General features: G+C 39.8%; 2 protein-coding genes across 6 annotated transcripts in view; one reads left to right on the forward strand and one right to left on the reverse strand.

The window, feature by feature from the left end:
- Positions 1-4,288, forward strand: part of TMEM181 (transmembrane protein 181) — a 47,373-nt gene extending 43,085 nt beyond the window's left edge. For all 4 annotated transcript variants that reach the window (XM_082049796.1, XM_082049795.1, XM_082049797.1 and 1 more), the window contains exon 17: positions 375-4,288. In XM_082049796.1, the coding sequence (XP_081905922.1) occupies positions 375-453 (79 nt within the window). In that variant the 3' untranslated portion in view covers positions 454-4,288. The remainder of the gene's footprint in view (positions 1-374) is intronic.
- Positions 4,289-7,346: 3,058 nt separating this feature from the next.
- On the reverse strand, positions 7,347-12,787 carry DYNLT1 (dynein light chain Tctex-type 1). 2 transcript variants are annotated; one of them, XM_082049000.1, is made up of 5 exons: positions 12,671-12,787; positions 9,663-9,704; positions 8,359-8,482; positions 8,066-8,143; positions 7,347-7,768 (listed from the first exon to the last, which is right to left on the reverse strand). In XM_082049000.1, exons 1-5 carry the CDS (start codon positions 12,695-12,697, stop codon positions 7,698-7,700), a joined length of 342 nt encoding a protein of 113 aa, XP_081905126.1. In that variant the 5' UTR covers positions 12,698-12,787; the 3' UTR covers positions 7,347-7,697. The 2 variants fall into 2 exon arrangements, with proteins under 2 accessions (XP_081905126.1, XP_081905125.1); XM_082048999.1 differs by lacking the exon at positions 12,671-12,787 and adding an exon at positions 11,392-11,505.
- Positions 12,788-12,817: the final 30 nt, after the last annotated feature.

Genomic DNA, 12,817 nt, shown 5'->3' on the forward strand with positions numbered 1-12,817 from the left:
TTACGGAAGACACTGAAGCAGCTGGAATAGTGAGGGTGGGGCTAATACCGCAGTAACCTGAGCAAGTTTGTGCTAGACACACTATATGCATTGTCTGAGATGGCTTGCCTTTGTTTTGGTAGATGTGTAGTGGTAGTACCAGCTTGCTTCTATGCCATTCCTTGAGAAAAGTGGCTTGTAGTTAGTGGAATAACTTTTATTATGCATCACCCCCTGGCGAGATGTCATATATATTGCTCGTATCTCCAACAAGGAAGGCAAACACATACCAGTTTCTCACCCAAATAGCAATTTGATGTCTCAGTTTTGTTTAGAAGTTTCCTGTTTATTTTGGACCTTCCTATCAGAAGTTTTAACAAGTATCTGTTTCACAGGAGTGACTATGAAGAAATGCCACTTCAGAACGGCCAAGCTATTAGAGCCAAGTATAAAGAGGAATCAGACAGTGATTGATCACTTTTTATGTAGACAGACTTGTTCCCCTGGAATTAAACCAATTTCAAAGTTTTCCTAGATGGATAACTTCCTTGGCTTCCTTACAGTCTGCTGTCACCTGAACACCGACTCCCAGGAAGGACATCCTGTATCTGTTTACAAAGTTAAAACTGAAAAAAGAATGCTTGAAAAGGTTGTGCTGAAAACTTAAGAAACCCAGATTTTTATGTCTTATAAAATTCCTGATAGTGGGATGTCTGTGGACTAAAATCTTTAGGTCTGTTTCAATTTAGAAGTGTCACTGATTATGTGCTGATTTTAAAATTGCTTCCTTGCTGCTTTTTTTTTTGTTTGAGAATTATGCACAGCATACTGTCATTCCTCTGTTGCATTTGTGTTAGCTTTTTAGTATGTTGCCCACTGCTGTATGAAGTGCCTCATTTCTCTTTCAATTTTCTACCGTGGTCTATTGAGCTGGAGGCTGGAAATGAAGTGTTTTACGCTTTTCATAAGCTGTCCAGTCTTCCTTTGAATAAGTGATACAGAAGTAAGACAATTTTTATAATTCATTTAAATGAGCTTACCAGATTTGTGAGAGATATGTGCAAATAGTCAAGTTCTAGTAAGCCAAAATTGCCTCAGTGTTGCAAAATTATTTGCTGAATATGTTTCATAACATGCTTTACTGCCACAATAGAAGTGTGTGTTTTGCTTTTTTTTTTTTTTTTTAAAAACAGCCCTTTCAAGTGGAAATATTTAGGCAGCAAGAAGTCTCAGAAGGAAACCAGTACTCTTCTTTTTGGGTTTTTTGTATGCTGGAGGAGATTGTTACACTTACAGGGAATACAGTATGAAAGTTTCATAGAGAATTACAATTTCAAATTTCCAAAGTTTTCATTTTAGGGGGCTTTTTCTACATCAGAATTTTTCCTTAAGTTGTATTAATAGATAGTTGATCTACACCCTAGAATGTAGGGTTGTAGTTGTGGTTGCTGATGTATTGAACGTGCATGAGAGGTAGCTTTTGAGCATGTCCTGTGCATAGTTCAACTCCTTTGTCATACAACACTCACCACATGTACTGATTGAAACTTTTACTAGCACATTTTGTCATTACCTGTATTCCAGTCTGTGCTGGAACAAAGTTATATGGGAATTCAGTATTCCTGGTACAATGCTGCTGCCTCTCTATTTAAAAGTTGATTTTCTCCTACACCATTGTTCAGTTCTTTATTTAAGTGGATACTGTTTGTTTCCAACTATTTTTGTTTTCAGGTACTTCACCTGTCTGCAAGTATCTTTTTTTTTTTTTCATGGATTCGTAACTGTGTTTTACTCTTGTAAAATGTTTCTGCCCTGCTGCTGTAGGACTCTCAAAAGCACTGTTAATATATTAGACGGGAAATGGTGCTGGCGTATGCTAGGGAACTGTGCTCATCTTTGAAGTGCTTAAAGCAGGAGAGTGCAATGAAGTCCTATTAGGCATACTGAATGGTATTGGGGAAAAAGATTTGTTCTGCTTTGGTGCAAAAACTGTTCTAGACCATTTCCATTACAATAACCTCCTGGTAGCTGTTGAAGAGCATGAAGGGGAGACTTCACAGGGTAGCAGTTTGCTCGGAGAGGACCAAAGGAACTGCTTCATATGGTTGCATCCTGGCTATCATAAAGCAGTTCAGATTAAATCAGTGCTCTGCTGAAGACAAGTGTGGTAAGATACTGTGTGTGTGAGAGAAAACTTTATAAAATTATGTAGAGCTTTGAAACTTTTTGAAAGTATTTGAAATTTCAAACTTTGTGTACCAGGGATCATTTATTTGTTAGAAGCCAAAGCACTATGATATGGCTACAGCAAGGAAACTGCTGGGGAGGAGGCAAAGGTTTTTTCCTTTCCTTTTCTTAATTAATTGGTGTCAGTTTAGAAGAACATATAGGAAGACACTAAAGAAGCATTTCAAGTTAGTGATGTGTGGATGTTTTTGTTTTTCCCCTCAGATAACTGTAGTAAGCTGTACCTTCAGCACTCCCCTTCACAGTTGTGGAGTTTTGTTTGTTTGTTTTGTTGGAGTTTTTTTGTTGGTTCTGTTTTGTTTTGTTTTTTTAACCAGTACAGGAGATGATCTCTGTATCCGAAAAGAGGGAGAGCCCATTCTCATTTTTGCTATTCCCTAGATGACTCTCCTGAGGCTTACAGCTCTTTGAATTTGCAGTCAGACTTGGGAGCCAACCAGGCATCCTTTGCATACCCCAAGTCCTTTTGATTTTAATTGGAGTAACAGTAGGCACAGGAATTAGGTCTTCAAAATTGGTATTTACATGATCCTTAAATCTTCAGACCTTTTTGGCTCTGATATTGTTTAATTCTGTTCTAAATTGTTCTGAAGAGATAAAATGTTTGATTTGACCAATGTGCAAAGTATACTAATGTTTCTTATCACAGTCTGAACTGATTGTTACAGTTAACCCTGAAATAGAGTGTCATGCTTTGGGATTTTGTTAACTAATGAAAATATTTTTAATCTAACTTTAAGATGAAGATTTTCTTCTAAGCTGTTCTCAGCCCATTTCACTTGCTATTTCGTTTGTACATTCCAAGTGGAAATAGGAAATAGGAAATAGGAAAAAGCTGAGAATGGGAAATGTGTACTTAAAGTTTAAGTATCTCACTATGAAAATAGTGAGAAAATAGTGTCCTTGTTAATTTTTAGAGATTGTATTTAAGCAACGTTTGCCATGCAAAATAGCTTTGTATTTCAGAAGTGCTAGAGTATAATGGTAGCTTGGTTGAAGCACTGTCGCATCAAATTCAATATACAGTAAAATGGCAGAAGCAGTCAAACAGATGAAGAAATAGTTTTGCTAGCAAGACATCTCAGTTTCGCTCTTCTTATTTCCACAACTGGCAAACAGAGACAGTATTTGAGGAATACTACAATATGGATTGTAAACAGCTTGGGAGTAGGTGGCATAAATTCACCTCTGAGTGTACAGTATTGTAACCTAAGGGTGAAACAGAAGAGATCTGGATAAGAAACTAGCCTGGCTTTCCTTTCATTGCTGCTAAAGTAATTAAGTATTTCCATCACTAGTGGAACTGTATAAAATGAGAAAAGTATACAAAAAAGCCCCACAGCAGAGTGTCCTTTCTCAGGAGACACCGCTTATTAAATAACTGCAAGACTTCCATGCACACAATGATCAAGAGGGCCTTTTAAGAAATCAGTAGTCATTGAGTGTGAGCCATTCATGGCCACCATTTTCTGTAGTATGTGCTTTAAAAATACAGTTGGTGTTGGAATTGGTTGGAAACTTTCCTAGGACTGGCAAAGAATAGGAGGCATAAAGTTTAACACCAGTAAGGACCAGCTAGTGCAACAGACCCAGGGCACTAATACTGGGCAAAATGTGAGGATCTGAGCCAGAAGACAAGTTTTGTCTCCATAGTCACCTAATTTTGCCTCCATTTCCTTTTGCTTATGCCAGTAATAAACTTTGCATTACTGTAAATTTTTTTAGAAGTTTGTAAATATGTAAAATGAAAATAATGGAAAAATAGTGTACCAAAATGGTATAAAAATGTGTAAGATAAATGCTCTGTTTAATGAGAAGCTGTAATTAAATGCTGCTTTGAGAAAAGTGTGCATGAGGACGTGTTAAATATTCTATGTGTCTAGAAAATGTGTTAATGACAGCTAATTATCAATTTCTGTTGGAAAACTTCATGCAAATATGGAATATGAAGGAAAAAATATTTTACTTCAACCAAAATTGGGTATTGAGTTTCTTGGAAGACTTCATGTGCATAATCATTGTTAAATATGTTCATAATAAAGTTTTATATCTTTATATTGTATCTTGGTTTTATTTTCCTTCTAGGGAATGACTAACCATGGCATTTTCATAACTTACACGTTTTCAGTTTACATGGATTTTTCTCATGCATATTTAAACTTGGTTAATTGCATAAGGATGGCATCCAAGAGACTGTGTCAGCACAGATTAACTGGGGAATTATGTTTTGGTTTTTGTTACCCTGCCTGAGCTTGAAGGTAGAAGGACAGGTTGCTAATTTTCCCAAGAAACACGCTAGCCAATTTACAAAGGGGAACTGGCATTCTCAAATGGCTTAACAGTGGCTTTGCCAAGGCTGCTGCGGTTACACTGGCATTAAAACTCCCCTGGTGAATGTTAGTCCTTGCTACCTTTCTGCCAAACGTGCATGCTTCATGTTAGCTGCTGTCAGATGCAAGTTCTCCTACTTACCCTGCAATGATGCAGCCTCTCAGCACGCCCAGGAAGGTCTGCCCCACCTTCAACCCACTGGCTAGTAATGAAAAAATTGGTTTAGAGATCGTGGAGATGCTGATGTCATTTGTCGCCTTCTTATAGTCCTGTATCTTCCAAAAGTCTGCAAAAGTTATCAGCATGTCACCCTCTACTTGGGGTGATGCCATTCCTTGTATAAACTCAAGACTGATCTCATTGTGTGCTGAATAAAGCAGCTGTAAACGTCTCTGCACAAATGGATACACAACTTCCTCCTGCTTTAATATTGGAGATGGCAGTGCTCATTTACCAGCAGCTGTTAATTCCAAAGCCATTTCCTTAGGTTACAATTAAAATAGTTAATGTGAAGATAGGTCATACTCATTTGTTGCAGTTACAGTGAATGATGACCCCTTCCCCCGCCTCCCCTCTGGATCGGGGCTGACATGCCCCTGCTCTGTATAGCTGTGGTCATATGAAGAGCTGTGGCTGTAAGCTACAGACAGGAAACAGAGGCTGATTTCATAATTACCTTCCTGAATACTCCAGCTCAATGGCTTGTGCTAATTTTTTTTTACAGCCAACTAATTACCTAGAACAAGGACTCTGAAACCTTGTCACCCTAATGCTTTATTTGGCACTGAGCTGGCCAGCAGTATTTGAAAAAGGTGATTAAAACTAAGGTGTTTGAAGAGACTTAAAATGTAAAACTCATAACTGCACAACATCCACACTGTAATATGCAATGGTTATAGCATTTTACAGAAGAGCCCTACGTTAATTCATGGGAGGAGAGATCAACACCCAAAAAAACACCACCCCCAAAACCCCACAACTCCTAAACCCCTTTCTGTAACCCTGAATCTGTTACATCAGAAGCACTGGTTATTGCTCAACATGTAAAACAATCCATAATACGATACCCACCTTTCTGCAGCACAACTTCTGTTTTAATGCAACAGGGTCTTTTCCTCCCTTACAGCTTTCACACTGACAAGTGGCTTAAACACTCTTTCTGCAGTTCAGCACATGCATGAACCAACAGACAGCAAAAAACCCCAAGGGATGTGCTAGCCTTAATACAAACAAAGCACAAGGAATGTTTGAATAGCGTGAGCAAGAAGCTTAGTGTTTCTAAAAGTAAATACTCAAAGTGCAGGAAACTATTTCTTTTACACAAATAATTAGCTGAGTAGGTACTACACTACCAGCAGCATTCTGGCATGCTGATGTAACCATCCAGATTAAAAAATTCCTTAGCAATTCAGAGATCAAAGATTTATTCTCATGATGACTAGTTGCTCTCTCACCCTGATGACTATTTCAGGCACTTTATTCAATCTGTCTTGTTTTAATAGTTTCTTTTTGCAGGTGTTGCATCATTTCTGACACTGAACACTCAGCATTCTGTTTCTAGTCAAACCCAGGCTAAAACTCTCTCTGCTACAGAAATCAGTCTAAGGTACATAATCCACAGTATATACATGCAGTATAGCCCTGTAGCACTCACCAAGACATTTGCTAGAATAAAGAAGTGGCTTGTAGTGAAGATGTTTTTATAGACACGTTTTGAAACTGGTATGCTGGCAGAAACACATAAGCCTTATGGCTAAATTAAAAGTCTCAAATGTACCCAACCCAACCCTGCTGATAAAGACAACTTTTTTGCCCTACTGACAGCAGAAATGGATAGGAAGGAAGAGGGTTGAAGCCTGGCTTAACACAGGGTTTTCTACAGTCTGGATAAGCCAAGTTATCACAGAGAACACGCCTGTGTGCGCTATGAAAAATAAATCCTCTACTGTTATGTTCCAGTATTACATCTTCGCAGTTCACAGAAATGTACTGTTGTATCAGCAGTCATCTCCTCCTAGACAGCTTTAGTTGAGAGCCAGATTCTGAAAATATTTGACAAGGCTTCATAAATCTAAGCAAATGCAGGTCACTCTGACTTTAGCCCATACTTGCTTTGTAACTCATTCTTTCAACTTCACTAGCAGTGAGCTACTGCTTACAGAAGCAGCACAGCGGTGCACAGAGGCAGTCTGAAACTCACAGCATGCTCCTGTTTCTTTAATTAGCTGACAAATAAAATCTTATCCAAGCCTGTGCTGAGAACTTGTTTTGCTTGCTATTCCTCTGAAACTTGACTCCAGAAGGCAGAGACTTACTGATATGTTATTTAGTCATGTCGCCTTGAGGCAGTTTTTTTCCCCCCTTTCAGAAAAGATCACGTTTCACTAACTATCAGAACTCATCGCACTCACCATCAGCAAAATCAATGTAGAAGTCAGAACCTAACATGTAATTGGTTACAGTAGTGAATGATGACCCATGTACAGCTTGCCCAGCGCTTCTAGAATGTGAAAAACTTCTCATCTGTCTTTGTTCAATGACAACAGCTATTTCTGTTATCATTCCATGCCCTAAATACCACACAGATTAAACAGGTCCCAAAAATGCAGACACATTACTTTCTGATAAACATCATATCACTTTCTTGCAATTTTGAGGTGACTTTGGCAAAATTATGGAAGTGCTTTGTATTCTGGTATCTACCTCAGCTACCTTGGAGAGAATAAAAGAACTGGAACTTTTTTTTTTTAATAACAAAACAGTTAAGTTTAAATAAGTCACACCAGTGGTTATGAATTTCAATAATTTAATGCTAACCCAAAGTACAAAGTGTGAAAGTCAGTGTCTCATTTACATTGGTCTTAAAAAAGAAATCCAGAGAAAGTGTTTACACTGCAGCAGATTTCAGTATTAGCACCTTGAAGTGAAGGTCTTGAAGTGTTAAGACAATATGGCAACACTGGTATGACCCTAAGTACAAACATAAACCATGTAACAGCATGTTTTCACCTTTCTATGTTTGAAAAAAGTTACTTTAAAAGTACATTAAAAACAGAAGTTGTTCAGTGTATTCACAGTCTGAGTAGAGACGGAATCAAGTGCTGGAGTAGAAAAGAGAAAGATGAATGATTCCAAGGCAATTATATTGCAAGTCCAAAGGCACTGACAATACAGTACATAGTCTTATTCTCCCATCTCACAGTGCAGGTTCCTACAAATACAAAAAAGGGTTTCAGAGACAGAAGAAACTTACAGTCATTACATGCATGCCCCTATATGCATGTTTGTAATTGTTCACATTAAGAATCTTAAGAATAAAGCTTTCACAACAGCTAAGCACTCCATGTAGAGCAAAGTTAGCATCGCAACCAAGTGGCAAAAATACCAAACTGTATGCTATTACTCCAAAATGATAGCATTTGGAAAAAAAAGAAAAGTACGCTGCCTAGTCTTAAGGGGACTAGCATTAAAGTTGCAAGCTGAAAAATCCAACAGTTGTGCTCCTTACCATCACTGGAGTTGTCCCAGAAGCACGAGCTTGCTGTATGTAGCCCAGCACCATTCTTCTGCATAATCACACAGGTCACTGTTAGTCAGTAGAGAAGCTTTTATTAATTTATCACTAGCATTAACATATAGCTACATTTTTGCTTAGCATAGTACATACATACATACATATGCATATAAACATGTTTATGAGTAGTTTACAGACATGGTTCTTGCTAAGATCTTCCCCCACCCACTATCCATCAGTGCACTTGCCTGTGCCAACTTCAACAGAAAAGAGAAAGTTGAGCTCACCAATATACTTGAAAGGCTTCCCCAGCTTTGTGAGCTGGTTTAGCGTTTGTTCCACCACACTGGTTGTCCACTGGTTCACTTTGCTGTGCTGGTAGGCGTTGCCACCTATTGCACTTTCTATGGCCTATTTGGCAACAAACACGTAAAATAAGTTGCACTGTTGTCAATCTACCAGGCACCCATTAACCTACTCCAACATGGAACACTGAAGATGAGACCCCATACCCACAGAAAAAATCCTACATACTGCCTGGCCATACTGATTGTTGGAAGTGTTTTCAATTATTAAAAAATTGCAGGTTAGAGATTGAACCATAGGGAAATTATCATAAATCCTATCCTCTCTTCATTTTGTGATATTTTGATTATTTGCAATTCCTATTCCAATGTCCTGAAGCCAGAGTTATGAAAAGAGTCTTGCATTTAAACAATCTTGAAGAGACTGAAAAAATGCACACAACAACAGCTCACTCACACACATTCTTCTATGGAAATAAACTTCTGATTTTTCAGCAGAATAATTTTTAGGAAACAAAACCCCAAATAAAAATCAAAAGACCCATGTAGTTGCTGGTTACTAATAGAGCAGAAGCCTTCAGCTAAATAATCCATTTTACTTACAAAAATAGTTTCCCCTCTGAAATACAAACAAAAGTAAAGTAAAGCTGCATGGTTTTCACTGATATATTTTTTCCTTAGAGAAATTATTTTTAAAAATAATCACAAAATTATTTCAGATTCAGAAGAGACAGGAGCATGTATTAAAGCATGTGTATTCAGTTTACAAAATCTGACCAAAACAGGTGTTTTGCAACCAGAGAAAGACTGCAGTAGTCTGCTCTACAAGAGGAATCCTGGACACAAAAACCAAACCCTTATGGGAATTTTCTAAATAGGACATTAATGTTTCTTAGCAACAAGAACTGTTTGATAATTTCAAACAAACATGAACTCATCTTGGAAGAAAAGCATCTTAAAAGAACACAGTAACATGCATATGCAGATGGCCTATAAAAACCCCTGTATGTTACTGAAACATAAAATCTCTCTCTAATTCTAACAGGGATACAATGCAACCAAGAGGGACATACAAAATTATTTTAATTATCTTTTGGATTTGTAATACATATCACAACTAAAGCTAGGTATCATTTCCATTTAAAATATGTAATTGGTTACACTTTGACAGCAACCTATCTAGAAATCTATAACATATCAGTTATTGGATTTGCTTGAATGCCTTTTAGCACACAGCATACAACATACTATACTTTCACACCAACAAAAATAAGATATTAGTTTACCTCTTTAATGATGGCACTGACTTCATCAACAACAAAGGTAGTCTAGAAAAAAAAAAGTAGAATTTTAAATAATCAGTGGACACATTCTTATGTTTACAGAGTTCAGGTTTTGTTAACATGCACTAGGAGCTTAATTTATGCTTTCCAGAGTCCTTACAGTCAGAAGATACTGAATCTTCCTTTGCTTGCTCATACATACTCTGGCTCCCTGAATCCAGTCAAGTTAACATTCTTAGCAAAGTAATGAAAACTAACAGATGAACTAATATTAGCTGGTCTTTTGAGCCAAAGTTTTAAAATTTTAACTTGAGAGTATTTTAAAATAGTATGTATAGCAGTTCTGTACATATATATTCTCATTTTACAATAAGCATTCATGTCTGCGATTCATGGTGGGGTTGCAGAGAGAACCTCAAGTGTGCAGGCACAGCTTGCAGCTAATCAGAAATGACATCTCCAGGGCACTGATGCGGGCAAAACACCAATTCACAGCTCAAGGAAAAGCTGCCAGGCCAATTTCAGCCAGGGATAAGAAGAAAACTGTCCCTTGGAAACCAAAAGGCAGTTTCAGTTCTGTCTAGCTCACTGAACTTCTCACCACCTTCAGCCTTCTCTTGGGGCCTAGGGAGAAGAGAGTAAGCATGTGGAATGGGGACAGAGAAGGCCCCAATATTTTACTAATCTTAAAACTACTACCCATTTTTTGTATGGTTAGTTGGCTTCCCTGTTTCAGTCTCTCAGCTATTGCTACCTCCATATAAGGTGGTTACAACCAGTCGTCCAAACAGAGGGGCCCTGCTGGGCGACAGCCGGGTTGACACCACACTCGTACTGCTGGTACTGCACAGCCTCACCACACAAATCAGAGGGAAGGAATCAGGCACAAGACGTGCACATAACAGCAAACTCATTAATTTCGGAAGACTGAATAATGACTTCAAAATTAACCTCATCAAGCCTATGTTGACTGAGTCGTCACTGGGAGGTCTGTCAGCTTCCCCAGCTGGCAAAGACGGATACCAGCACAATCTGGGTGTACAGGCAGGACATGGTTACACCTGCTCAGGAGAATCTCAACACCATGTTCATAAATCTTTGGTCAGAAGTTGAATGGTCTGTCAGGTTCAATGACACACAACATTCAGAGACACATGAGCAGCCGAGTGTTCTCCCCAGTAAAAAAAAACAGCATGCCACAGGAGACACACAGGCAATGCATTTTCTGTAACTGTTCAGATGCACTTACTTGCTCACACACTTCACCATTTTTTAAAAACTTCTATGTGCCGTAGCAAACTGGCTTTTATTTTCAGCTTTTGATTTAATTTTTCATTTTTTTACTTTAATTTTAATATACCTCATTTCACAGTACTGAATATTACAAGTGCCTATGTCTAACATGCACGACTGTATTTAACCAAATAAGAACTGTAATCATCAAAATATCCTTTCCCATAGAACATAAGTTAAGAATACACGTGAGACATTCTAGCAGACATGAAGCTGTCAGGCAAGCTGATAAACCATACAGAGATTTTGCTTTACAAAGTCTAGCAGTCTGCTCAGAAACACTTTTAGTGAGCACAAACACAGTTCACCAAAGTAAACTGAATTAAATCCAGCACAAGTTCTCAAATGTATTTATATAATTAATTTGTACTGAAACAAGCAGGGAAGAGCCATAGACAGATTTGAGAATTTGGTTCTAGAGTTGCTGTTACTTCCTGACCTTTTCCCTGTTTTGGGATGAGAGTGTGTATGTGTTTAGATGCACGACAAAACAGAACATAAAGTCCCCACATCCAGCTTTGTGTGCTGTAACCGAGTTGCCAAATAACACAAGAGTGCTCCACCCTTTAATAAGATAATATAAACACTTTTTGTATTATAAAATAAAGAGGGAAAAAATTAGAAGTTTTGTGATTTGTCTGAACTGTTCCTTGGACCCCAGGAAAGCAAGTGCAATGTTTCCAATACCTTGTTTAAAAGGGGCGTTCCCAGGCAACAAATGCAAATTGCAAGGCAGCATTTTTGAGTAATTCTGAAGACATTTTTGAAAACAGCTATAAGAATGATGTTCAATGATGTTAATTATAATTCTTTTTAAAATATCTGTAACTGTATAACACAGGCCAGGCCCAGCAATCAGGACAAGGCTTTTCGAATAGCACAAGCCTGACACACCTTTGCCCCTCACGGTGCTTTGCTATTGTCTGACCAAGTCACGGTGCAGCTGCTTAAGAACAATGCAGCAAATTGTTGCAGCTCTGAAAAACTGTCCCTCTGCAAGAGCAACATTCACTGGGTAGTCATTTAGTATGATAAAGACCTTCAATTTATCCAATTTTGTGTCTTCCGTTAAGGGATATAGGATATCAGTGCACGTGTAACATGCAGACTATCTGCTTGAACTCTTCTTTCTACACAAAAATAGCTTATTCGAGTCTTCCACTGATCTAAGCCGTAGTAGTAAACCATCTACCACAGCACACTGCTTCATCCTGTCGCTGAAGCCAGAAACCATGATACCCCTCGAGCAATTTCTCTCTGATTTGCAGCAGCAACTTTCGGGAGAGAAGCGGGCGTGGGGGTCAACGCCCAGAGCACACCCGACACGCAGACACGGGGCTGGCCCACCGACCCGGCCGGCACCCACATCAGTTCGCACGGCCAGAGGGACAGCGAGCTCCCGGGACGGCTCCGGCCCGCCCGGCGGGCAGCAGCCCTGGGCAGCCGGGCGGCAGGAACAAAGGCTGGGCCCGCCTGCAGCCGTTGCTCAGGACGCGCGGCTCAGAGACGCCGCCAGCGCCCGGCGTCACCCCGAGCGAGGGCGGCAGCGGGTCGGCGCGATGGGGGCCGGGAAGGCTCCCAAAACCCCCGGGCCCTTCCGGGGGAGAGCGAGGGGTGGGGTCCGGAGCGGACAGGTATCGCCTAAGACCCTCCCGCAGCCTCCCGAAAGGAGAAGCCCCGAAGCTGCGTCCCCCCCTGCTCCCGCCCCGGTGCGTTACCTCCTCCGCCGACTGGAAATCGTCCATGTTCCCGCTGGAGCCCCTCACGCCTCAACCGACACCCCGGCACCGCCCCCCACTCACCACGCGCCGGCCGCGGCTCGCAGTGCGCCTGCGCCCCCGGCCCCCCGCCCGCCTCAGCCTGCG

Source organism: Streptopelia decaocto (assembly GCF_964273445.1).
Source record: "Streptopelia decaocto genome assembly, chromosome: 3".
In the NCBI taxonomy this organism is placed as follows: Eukaryota; Metazoa; Chordata; class Aves; order Columbiformes; family Columbidae; genus Streptopelia; species Streptopelia decaocto.